The 12,666-nt window shown below is 38.1% G+C and overlaps 1 protein-coding gene across 7 annotated transcripts in view; it reads left to right on the forward strand.

The window, feature by feature from the left end:
• The first annotated feature begins 1,903 nt into the window (after nt 1–1,903).
• The window catches only part of Rab28 (RAB28, member RAS oncogene family), a 72,039-nt gene continuing 61,276 nt past the window's right edge, over nt 1,904–12,666 (forward strand). For 6 of the 7 annotated variants that reach the window (XR_016537416.1, XM_090343827.1, XM_090343821.1 and 3 more), the window contains exons 1-3: nt 1,904–2,172; nt 7,014–7,110; nt 12,073–12,161. Coding sequence is in view for 6 of the 7 variants with exons in the window: in XM_090343827.1 (XP_090199953.1) it covers nt 2,098–2,172; nt 7,014–7,110; nt 12,073–12,161 (261 nt within the window). In the remaining variant the exon portion in view is untranslated. Of the gene's footprint in view, nt 2,211–7,013; nt 7,111–12,072; nt 12,162–12,666 lie in introns of all 7 variants that reach the window. The other variant, XM_090343822.1, reaches the window with a different exon arrangement.

A 12,666-nucleotide genomic window follows, 5' to 3' on the forward strand; every position in this document is an offset into this window, starting at 1 on the left:
CTCATACATGCTAATCTGCAGAAAATAGTCTCTCCAAATAAGATTATTTCCAATGATTAGGAGCAGGCATCCTTGTTGGGATGCTTCTATAAACTCCATGGAGCAGGATCTTTCCATGGTTTGTTCATTTCTGTGTCCTTCATGCTCAGATTACTTGTGAAGAATATAGCATTCACTAAATATTTGTGAAGTTAAGCATTAAGCATTAAGTAACACAAAGTCACTATAGTTCAATTAGACCATCTTCTTTTACAATGAGTTTTTATTTTAAAATGCATATTTTGTGTTATAAGCTGGGATGTATACATGTATGTATGTGTATATGTACTTTTCTGTTTGTTTGTCTGTTTGTCTATCTCTACTCCTGGGGGTTGAACTCTGGGCCTTGTGCTTGCTAGGCACATGCTTTTTATCACCTGAGCTACACTCACATCTCTCTTTGCTTTAGTTTGCTTATTTATTTATTTTTGCTAGTCCGGGGGCATGAGCTCAGGGCTTTAGCATTGTCCTTGGACTTTTTCCTTAAGGTTAGCATTCTACCACTTGAGCCTCGGCACCACTTCCAGCTTTTCTCTATGTATGTGGTACCGAGAAATCGAACCCGGGTCTTCGTGCATGCTAGGCAAGCACTCTACCACTAGGCCAAACTCCCAGTCCCTCTCTGAAACAATTATTCTAATAACTAAATATTATTGATTTACAGATTAGATTGCTTCATAAAGGTATGAAACAATATTCTAATAGCCAAATACTGATCTACAGTTGAGGTTGCTTCATGAAGGAATATGCTTTTTGAATGTGAAATTATTCAGATAAACATTGGATGATCATCTATTCGGGATGCCAGAAACGATCATTTAACATTAGGATTCTAGTTTTAAAAAGCCTCATTTTCTTAAATGCCCGGACTTCAGTATTAAAATATCTGAAATATCTAGAATATGTAAATAGTACTTAATAGTGTTATTTCTATAGTAATATTCCTAAGAAGATAGGCTCCAAAAGGTAGTAGTAGTTTGGAGCCTCATGTTAGCATCCAGTAATGATAATTAAGGCAGGGAGAGGAGGGCTCACCTCTGTGTGTATCTTTTGTTCTTTATCCCCAGTCCCCTTTTTCCCCCAAATCATTTTCATAGTGTTCCTCTGAGAACTCAATGTGATAACGAGTGTGAAATGGTGAACCATGAGGCAAACAGAGTAGGGCACTCTCATAATGACTACACAATTTCACTTTAGTAAACATGTCAGCATAACTCTACCCTTTGGACTGAGATGACTCAGGACAGTTTTTCATTATTATTATTATTAATTATTATTATTATTATTATTATTTCTGGAAAGGGTGCTCTAGGTTCTTAAGAATCATGGTGGGACCTCTCATGAATTGACATGGAAGCATCCAAGTGAGAAAAGTTTTAAAAAAGCAAGAGTAGCAAAGCACAAGCTGTCTGCAGAATGATGACATCAGACATAACAGGTTTCCGGTGGAAAATTATATATCTATATAATGTGTCTGTGCGTGAGAGCCCCTTCTCTGCCCGTCCACGGGACCACGCCAGCCCGGCGCCCGCAGACCTGACCCGACTCCGGTTGCCAGGGCAACCGCGCTGCAGCATCTCTCCGCCCACCCTGGAGTGAACCATCCGCCTAGGGGGGGACCGTTCCGGGCGGGGATGGCAGCCGGGGAACTCGACGGAGTCCCTCGAGAGCTGTTCTATTCACACCTTGATCGACTTCATTCGAGTGACCAACTGCTTTGGTGTTCGAAGCGAACTGCCCCTTCGAGGCGGGCGAGGCGTCTCGCCGACCTCGCACATCCTCCCCCCCGGCCACGCGCAGTGGTTCAGTCCGCCCCGCCCCCACGTGACGCAGAGGGGCGGAGCCTCGCGGGAGGGAAGGGGGGGAGGGCAGGCGGGCAAGATGGCGCCCGGCGAGTGATTGTCTCCGAGTCCCTCCAGCGGCGGCGGAGACGCCGGGGCGGGGGGGTTCTGCCCCCGCCGGGGTTGCCTGCCTTCCTCCTCTCCCCCGCCCCCCGGAGGCTTCCTCCTTCCCTTCCTCCCTCCACCTCAGGGGGCGGGCCAGGGTTCCCGGGACACCATGTCGGATTCTGAGGAGGAGAGCCAGGACCGGCAACTGAAAATCGTCGTGTTGGGGGACGGCACGTCCGGGAAGGTCAGTCCTCGAGCGGGTCCGCCATGACCTCCGGGAAGGTCAGTCCTGCCGCGGGGCTCGGCCTGTGGTGGTCTCGGCTGCCCTCCGCGCCTCTAGGCCCGGCCGGGCCCGGCTGCTGTGGCCGGAGCCGGGGCCGCCGCGAGCCCGGGGCGAGCGCTGTCCAGCGCCTCCCGCGTCCCAGCGCCTCCCGCGTCCCGGCGCCTCCCGCGTCCCGGCGCCGGCGCCCCGCGCGTGCCCGCCGGGCCCGGGACGGGCGGCGGCCTGCGGTCCGTCCGCGGAGACGCCGGGGCACCCGTGCCCGCCGGCTCTGGGCCGGGCGCCCCCTCCCCCCCGGGCCGGCCAGGTCCTCAGAGGGCGCCGTGCAAGCCCGCGGGTGCCTCTCGTTGACCAGGGACCCCCCGCCCCCTGGAGAAACGTGGGAAACACACACTGCATGGACACGCGTGGACTCCGCGGGTCCCCCTGCTCCGCACCTGTCAGTGCAGACGTTTCCCCTCCCCCATTATGGGGGCCCTGTGGCAGGCAGGATCCCCTCCCCCATTATGGGGGGGCCCTGTGGCAGGCAGGATCCCCTCCCCCATTATGGGGGGGCCCTGTGGCAGGCAGGATCCCCTCCCCCATTATGGGGGGGCCCTGTGGCAGGCAGGATCCCTTCACCCATTATGGGGGGGCCCTGTGGCAGGCAGGATCCCCTCACCCATTTATTGGGGGGCCCTGTGGCAGGCAGGATCCCCTCACCCATTTATTGGGGGGGCCCTGTGGCGGGCAGAAGGTTGGGGTTGGGGCAAGGGGTGGGGGTGAGCGTGGATCTGCCAGCTGGACAAAGGGATTCCCGCCTTGAAGTCCAGCCCCCCCCCACATCCCCTCTAGGTGGACGTGGGCAGAAGGTCCGAATGAATGAGCACGTGGGGGATTGGAGACTCTGCACCGCCCCCCCCCCCACAGCAGTCCATTTTCCTTTTCTCCAAAGTCCCAGGTTTTTGGCTCCCCAAACTGTGGAGATAAGCATTGACTGGCTTTTGCTCAGAGGAGAGGGTCCTCAAAGGGACTGTGATCTACCCTGCCAAAGAAAGTGCAGTCTCTGTCACACCTGTCACTTCTGTCAAGGGCACAGCACTGGCAATACTATGTCTCCTTCTCCCAGGCAGGGTCTTCAGAAATCCAGTTAGTTAGTTAATTAGTTTATTTATTTATTTTCTCCTTCTTCTACTGCTGCCAGTTTCCTGCCTCTGGCTTCACATTTCCCTGTTCCTGATGTGGTTTGGGATCCTGGTGTCTGTGATGAAAAGGGCCTCTCTTTGCATCCTCCCTGGTTTGACATTGCCCTAGCTGCTCCATGTATTGGTTTTGTGGAGTTAAAGAGTTTCTAGAGCCCCTAGGAAAGATTTCATTCATCTATAGATTTAGGAATTTTTTTTTTTTGTTAATGCCTTCCTTCTTTTCCTAGGATACAATTTTATTGTGAGGAAACCAATTTAATAGGTGTGATCGCTTGGACGTACTGTGGGGAAAAAAACTTTGAGTCATTTGTCTTTAAGAAGTATTGTATGAGGGGTCAGGAGTTTGGCTTAGTGGTAGAGTGCTTGCCTAGCATGCACGAAGACCCAGGTTCGATTCTTCTGTACCCACATACATAGAAAAAAAGATGGAAGTGGTGCTGAGGCACAAGTGGTAGAGCTCTAGCGTTGAGAAAGTCCAAGGACAGTGCTCAGGCCCTGAGCTCAAGCCCAGGACTGGCAAAAAAAAAAAAAATAAAAAAGAGAAGTATTGTATGAAATACTTCTATGTGCATAATATTATATAGGTTTTTGAATGGATGAATTGCTATAAATAATTTGGCATTGTTTCTAATACCTATAGTCAATAAAAACAAAATTAGGTTTTAAACTATTTTAACTCAAGTACTTGTACAAAGGAGTTGCCATTCAACAAGGCAGTTTATGTATAGTGTGTCTTGGTCAGTGTTGACCCTTTCAACAGTCTCACCCACCACTTCCAACCCACTCTTTCCCTTTTCTTAATTTTTAGGTTATGTATTGCATTTTTTGATATTCATTTGAAGGTTACCTAATTTTTTTGTTTCTGAAATTTTATTGGTTTCAATTAATGAGTTTATTTTCCATTTCAAATTATAGTGACACCATACTGTGTTGGTGAAAAAAACCCCTCAAATTATCCATTAACCTATGTAGTATATTGTTTTAAATTTTCCTTCATTTTCTTCTGCTATTTATCTCTTGTGCATTTATTACTCAGTTGGAATTTATTTACAGTTTTGTATTTAGGATTTTTTAAATTTAGAGTATCACACATGTTTTTTTTGTGTTGCTAATTTAGTGTAATTATTTTTTCATCTCTGTTCACAGTTCTATCTTGTATAAGACTACATATATATATACTATATACACTACATATATGCACTATAGATATGGATATATATTTAACTTCCAAATTGTTGAATTAGGACTATCATTTGGCTTCAGAGAATAGAGTGATACTTTTTTTTTGTAGTGCTTCATCTTTTTCAGTAGACTGTTTTAAAACAACTTTTTCTGCCATAACTTTTCTGAAACAAGCATCTGAAACCTAACCTCCTTTTGTGAGGCATTATTTTCTCTGTACCTCAGTGCTCAGATTGACTGCAGATTGATATTTTAACTGCTTCTTTTGCTCCTTTTCCTTCTTATTTGTATCCCCATTGTAACCTGTGCCCCTTTCCTTTGTTAATTCTTCCTGCTGATTTTAAGTCTGGGCATTTTTGTATGCACTGATGAAGCAATAGATAATAGTGGAATGATGACAGGGTTGGTTTTTTTTTTTGGTGTTGTTGTTGTTTTGTTTTTGGAGAGAAATAGAGTTCTTTCCTCCATGTTTCTATTCTTTCCAGCTATGATTCATATATTTATTACACATTTTCTTTAAAGTTTTGAAGCAAAAGTTTTTTGGTGTTATATTAGTGTTAGTAAGTATAATTTGGTTAAAAATATTGGAACACCATGCATATGCATGTATACACCTACATAAAATGTTCCAGATAGGCAACATGTTAACTGATTATCTACTATAGGAGGCTACTTATACTGTACCTTATGAAAAATTAGTTATAAAAGGTGGCACGAAGTATATTCTTGAAGAGAAGCCTCCTACTGATTCAGTTGAGTCTGTGAAGTTTTTATAGTACAATCCCAGGAGATGATAAAATACAAAAAACTTCTAATACTTTATAACTAGCATTTTTGAATGTTTATTATTCTATTATAAACCCTGTGGGTTTTGAGGCTTTATATTTGCTTCAAGTGTTTGAGGGTAGGGCTTTAAAATTCTGGAGCTCCTATTGCCAAGAGAAGAACTCAGAGTTTTTCTGAGTATTAATAAAAATATTAAAATTGAAGAGATTACCTCAAATGACATTAGTCTGATGTTATTTGAACCTTTAAGTTCTGTGATTTAAAAAGATATTTCTACCATCTATCTATGGGAGTATGAAATTCTTTGGTAAAACTCTGAGCCTCTTCACACATGATATTGTGCTGTTACATAAACTCATGGTGTAGTCAAAACTCACTGAAATCCAGGGAGTCTTTACCTCTTTATCTATCCCTTGGTTTTGATACTGTTATATACTTCAAGGGCATAATCTAAGGAATGAGTTTATTTCTGAATGTCTAATAGAACATTAATGTAGAAGTGCTCAATAAATACTAGATGACATTTTCATAGAATTTATGACAAATAATGAAAAAAATTGGGTTTAGTGTGCAAATTGTCATTTGTGTGAAAAATACTCATTTGTGTGTATAAATGGTGTTTTGAGTCATCTAGTTAAATTTGGGCATGCTTTTCTTTTGCACTGCTATCCTTACACCACAATTAACTGTAACGAACAAGCTTGGAAATTTTATATTAGTTTTCACAATTTTAAGCATGGACATCTAATTTTAACTTTAAAAGTAACTTACTTTGACAGTTGAAGAGTTTAAAAACTTAGCAAGCTGCCTTTTTCTCCGGATAGGTTTTCAAGTAACAATAGTGGATTTAAAATGCTTGGGAATGCTGACATATAGAGTTATTTCAGTTGGTACCAGAATGGTTAGTCTTTTGCTTTGATAAGACATGGTATTCTATTAGAAAATTCTATTGAGTTTTTAAATAAAACTTTTAGTTACTATTTACAAAACGTAGATGACAATCTGTTTTGGTTATTACATCTTATGGCTTTTTATGGTCCTTGGAAAGGAACTATCTTGCCTGATTCATAATAATCTTCAGAATATTAGCTTCTTTATTTCAGTGATGCATATTATTAGGGTCATTCTATATAGTTATTTTAATTTATCATCTTTAATACAGAGAAAATGAGATAATAGGGATGCTTGTCTTATAGGGAAAATGAAATTCTATAAGTAGCTTTCCTCCCTTGGTGAGTGCTGCTGCTGTTTATTAGCTGAGGGCATAACTACCCTCAGAATAGCCAATCTTCAAAATGAAACTTAACATTCTCTACACTTTTTATTGTAGTGGTTTGTAAAACTCAGATCTTTAATAACATCACTGCATTTTCTATTGGTAGTTTTCGAGTTCTCCTTTCCATCAGCATGAAGAAGCCTGATGAACAGGGGATCTAAAGAGCTTTAACTGATTAGTTCCTTGTTTTCTCTATTGACTGCCTGAAGGTTTACTTGTTGATACTGGGTCCCTCCTCCCCTTGGAAGACTAGCTTAAAATTTCTTGTTGGATTACTTTAAATCAAATTATAAGGGTTATTTAATATGATTTAGTAGTGGACTTACCTTTGCATTTCTTAAATTGATTTTGATATTTAATGCATCTATTTTTTTTAGACCTCCTTAGCTACGTGTTTTGCTCAAGAAAGTTTTGGGAAACAGTATAAACAAACTATAGGACTGGATTTCTTTATGAGAAGGATAACATTGCAAGGTAAGAGATTTAAAAAGTCTTAACATGGGAAACTATAAGTCTTACCATAAGAAGCATATGCCAGGGTTGCTTCTCATAGACATGTATGTAATCAGTAAATATCCCAAGAGGTTAATGTATGTCACCATCTGCCATGAGTATGAAGGCGTATTGTCCATGGGTAAGAAAAAGTTTATATATTCTGCTGCTGCTTACTGTTTCTGGCCACTGTACATTTTTTGAGGATAAACAATAGTTGCTTATAGAATTTGAAAGGCATTTACAGAATTAAATGTTTCATGTTTGTTAACAGATACCCTATTAACTAAACGTGAAAAGATTTGAGGATTATTTTAAAAATATTATTTTGCTTAGCTTCTGCTTCGGTTTTTTGTTTGAAAGTTGGAACAGAAGTATAATGTAGCTATGGAACTCCTGTGCTCTAATATGTGAATGCTGTTTTATGCAAGGCAGCATGAAATTGCTGGCATTTAATAGACCACTAAAATTTAGGGTCCCTAGGCACTCATAAAAATACAGTTTGAGCATTCAAGATGTTTCAGTTTGCCATGCAAAGAAACTATTTAGATGCCAGTTGAAGCACATTTAGTGGGAAATACAGGGAAATAATAACACAAAACGAGTGGTTTATGTTTTTAGTTAGTTTCTGAACAATTGGGGCTTTAAAATGTTCTGTCCAGTCAATTTCAGTGGTTAAATTATATGCTTAAAGTATTTTATTAAAAGCAGTTTATCTTGATTGACTTTTTAAATGATCTACCCTTTCCGCTGTGAAGAAGTACATTTGTATGACATGGTTGCAAATATAATGTCAGATTCAGATATTGGAACATGAGTGATAATAGTAGAAGAGGTTTGACAAATCTAGTATTATCAAAATATGATAACCTCTCCAACACCCCAGTGATAGAGTGACTCCCCATGAAAATTACAGAACAGCTATTGGAAACTTGGTAACCCTGGAGTTAGTCTTTATATCTACTTACTGATATACTCAGTTACCTTTTATGATGTTTGTATTTGGCTCTCAAAAGTGGATTAGAAGATGTAGCATGAAAAAAAGATTTTAATTTTTCCATTACTCCGTTATTGTTTGGCAAGAGGTTTAATGATATGCATATTTCATCTGTATTTTCTTTTAATATCTGAAATATCATTTTAATTACATGAATTTTACCTTTAGAATAATTAATTATGCAGTAGAACATATAATGTAGTCAACAGTGAGTGCATGTACCAGTTATGTAACATGCATACTGAAAACTAATTTGTGCCAGTCATTTTTCCTCCAGAAGTGATAGTTGTGCAGAGAGAGCCACAGTTTAATAATTATTATTTTGTTTTGATGTTTAATTAGCAAAAATATCAAAACATCATCTTATTGTCTTATCAGCTTTGTTTATCTTACTAATTTAGTTAAAGAGCTTAAATAAAGAACGAACAAAGACTTTGTCAACAAAGACTCGTTTTGGACATAAGTATATGGTATATGTAATGATTCCTGACCTCGTGAACAGGACTATTAGTTTTAAAATTTTGATTACTTTATGAAAAAAAACTTAGATTTTTGTATTCCAAGTTTGTAGTATAATATATAGACAAGATGAATTTGATATAAAAGGTTATGTTAGGGAATGTATATTCTTAATGAATATGTATTTAATATTTATCAATTTTCTCTTGATGGTCATAGTTCTGGAAAATATTCTGTATTTTTAAACTGCAGTTGGTTTCATTCTAGTTAATGAACTCAAAATTACGGTAGAAATTTCAGTGTGAAAAAATTATTTCAGTGTACCTGCGTCTTAAATAATTAGTAGGTATGTTAAAAAATGAGATGCATTAGTTACAAGATTACTTTAAGTACTTCCCCCCTAATTTTAAATCATTGTGTGAAATATAGGCCTGTTGATAATTTGGTTATTTGCTAAGTAAAGCAATAAGACAACATTATTGAATTTATAATGCAGTATCATAGTGCATTAACAGAATAGTTCTGGTTTAGTGCATCTTCTGGCCAGGTTAAGTGTGGAAACCTTCTGCCCATCTATTCACATTCTCTTCATGCAAGTTTTCAAGGTCATTACTTTGCAAATACTCATCCATTTTAGTGTATTTCATGATCCGGCATAGTGTATAGTCTGGATGCAACCACTGTGAAGATTTTCTTGCTTAAAATAGTGTATCTGTTAGTCAGAGCCTCTGCTGATAGAGCTTCTTAAGAGCCTTAGTCAAAATACTTTCAGGAAGTTTGTGGGTACAGTCCAGTAAACAGCGTTCTACTGTGAAAGGGATTTCTAAGTCTTCAGTACAAGAAGTGGGTAGTCTTGTGTTTTTAGTTCCATCTTTACTATGCAGCACTTTAAGTAAGGTTAACCAAGGCACCACGTGTACTTTTACAAGGTTACTTGTGAATCCTTTTAGTGGCTTTGATTCATACATGATCAACTTTCTGTATTTTATCCTCCTTCCTCCCCCCCTTTTTTTCTGGTTATATGTCTTTTTTTTCCCCCAAAGGAGCAGGGATTTTTATAGCATTTTGTGTTTGGAATTAGATTGCTGACAACTTCCTTAATATTGTCTACTTGTTAGAAATTTGTGTTAAATGAAGTCTTGATTTTAAAAAATGTAGTATTATGTGAATAACCTTATATGTAATCAAATTAAAAATGTAATTGAAGATGTTATATGTTTGTATCTGCAGAAAATAAAATCATTTTCAGTCATATCTTTCTTAATCCTCATTTAAGTTTTATATATTAATAACCTTAAATGTAGATGTTAAAATCGATTTCTTGGTATATGAAGTATCTATGAAGTTAATATCACTTGATGGATATGGATATATAATGGTAGCAAATATTTTTGTTAGTGTTTTAGAAAAGTATGTATTCGTGATAATTCTAGTGGACTTTTAAGTCACTAGAAGCTGTAACCTAAAAAAAAAATAGTTCAAGCACATATCAGACATTGTTTGGGAAGGTGTAGATTTAAAAGTGAATATAAATACCCTATGTATGGAACACAACTGAGTTAATGAGGTATGGTCTTGAAGCTATTGTAGAGGTTTGGAAATGTGTAATAAAAAAAATGCTCTTAGGCCAGAAGTTTGGCCTAGTGGTGGAGTGCTTGCCTAGCATGCACAAAGACCCTGGTTCGATTCCTCAGTGCTACATGCATAGAAAAAGCCAGAAGTGGTGCTATGGCTCCAGTGGTAGAGCTCTAGCCTTGAGAAAGCCCAAGGACAGTCTCAGGCCCTGAGTTCAAGTCCCAAGACTTGAAGGGTCGGGGGGGGGGGCGTGAAACTTGTTATTAAATTTATAGTTGAAGCATTCACAATGCCTGATTCAGATCAGCTTCGAATGTTGGAATGTAATGAAAGAAAAGTAAAGGCAAAAAAAATTCCTTCTATCTTGATGTGGGATAAAGAAATAAGGATTTTTGACTATGAAGAAAGGGATTAAATTCCCTTTAATTAGTGCTACATAAAATGTAACCCTTTATGAGTTACTATTGTTTAAACACTGTCTTTAAAGAGTAATATGAAATGATTTTAGAAAGTTTTGTATATAAAATGAATAGGTCCTTTCCTGATTATCTGCAGGCTTTTGAAACTGTTTCATATACTACTACTGATAGTTCTTTTTTTTACATTAGGGATGATATTATAGATAATGATTTGCATCTTACAGAACTGGAGAAATTTTAATCTGTGGCATTTTTTTTTTCATGTTTACCCGACTTTAAGACTATCTCATTACTCTGAGCACTGGAAGCGTGTGTCTTGGGAATGATAGGTAGCTACCATTGGTTAGAGTCCATAGCTAGTTGCCTATAGCATGGCAGATTCAGCAAGCCTACAGCCAATAATGGAAAGACTTTCATACAAACCTACCAAAACTTAGACCTCAGGGTAAACTTTGCTGGTATTTTCTGCTCAGTTTCATAGTTAAATGATGCAACATTTTTTGATCTTAGTATTTTATGGTGGTATAAAAATCATGTCCTTATAGTTCCTTTTTAGTTTTTTTAGTTAGTTTCTAAGGTTTAATTTTAGATATTTTTGATTTGCAAATCATTCAGTAATTGAGAATTCAGAGAAAACTATAATCTTAAAAGGATGATTTCAAATGTTAAACTAAAATGCATATTGGACATGGGCTTTTAGATGTAATTCAGCCATTGGTTACATGGATAAGATAGGACTTAGCATACATTTTTATTTAACCCACATTTTATAAAATGCACAAATAAATTTAAAATATTTCCTTTTAATATTGTAGCATACTTTTATAAGGCTTCTATGGGGAAGAAGATTAATTATGCTATGTAGGTTTGGAATACATATCGTTTGTTTCTGTGCGGAGACCAGATATAAATCATAACATTTAGAGAAATTCTGTGTCTATATATCCAACTTTAGTTGGATAAATAGGGATATCAAAGTAGGGATATAAATAGGGATATCAAATGTGTTTACATTTTAGAGGTTATATTTGCAAACGTAGTTTTTGATTAAGTGTACATATAGTAGCAAATATGCAAATAGTCTATTCTGTGAGTTTTAGAATATACAGAGTTTAGGACAGCAGAATTTATAGTATATGAGGCTGAGGCTTCAGTTTTATTTCTAAAATACATTTCCTATGTCTTATATATGTATTTTATTCTCTGAACCTTTTCTCCATAAAGCTTGTTTATAAATTAAAGCTTACTTTATTTTCTCTTGTTTGAAGACAGTTATAAATACGGTTCTATAGAAATAGTGGAAAGAAATAAAACTAGTTCTATAATATGACTTTTGACATTATTTTCACAATTCAAATATGTGATCATGTGTATTTGCAGAATAAAAGGAAAATTAGGCTCATAGTTTATCATTGTGACTTAATGTTCTATGAAACTGTGTCCACTGGTTTTTACTTTTTACTTTTAATTTTACACTCTCATCTTATATTCTAGGAAATCTGAATGTCACTCTACAAGTTTGGGACATAGGAGGCCAGACAATAGGAGGCAAGATGTTGGATAAATATATCTATGGAGCACAGGTATGACATGAGCTCTGTGGTCATTTTAATAGTGAGAGTACCCTGTGTATGGACACAAATGTGGGTACACGTGCATATATGTTATTTCTAATTTGATTTTTTTAAGAAGGATTTTTTTATTGTAATTAATAGAAGGGTTACTGATATTTGCCAGATAAATGATGCATTAATTCCCACACATTGATACCCTTTCACATGTCATGGTCCCCATTTCCCTTCCCACCTCTCTAATTTGATTTTTATGTGACCTGTAGAGAGATTAATTTTACATGTCCATAAATTCTTCTAGTTTCATCTTTCTCAGATGATTTTTGGAAGGATCTGAGTGAGAGAACTGGTGACATTAACTGTTGGGAACTAGAAAACCCTTCACAGCTCTTGCACACTGCTTTTATTAGTAGATGTTCTTGTCAGTAGCTGAATAAAGGCAATGATAAGTTACTTGTTATATTATTAGCTTATCTGGTGACTACTATCATATACTGAATGAAAAATGTTGAAGGAG

The sequence above is a fragment of the Megascapheus bottae genome, chromosome 13, assembly GCF_031878675.1.
Source record: "Megascapheus bottae isolate mThoBot1 chromosome 13, mThoBot2.hap1, whole genome shotgun sequence".
NCBI classification, from domain to species: domain Eukaryota; kingdom Metazoa; phylum Chordata; class Mammalia; order Rodentia; family Geomyidae; genus Megascapheus; species Megascapheus bottae.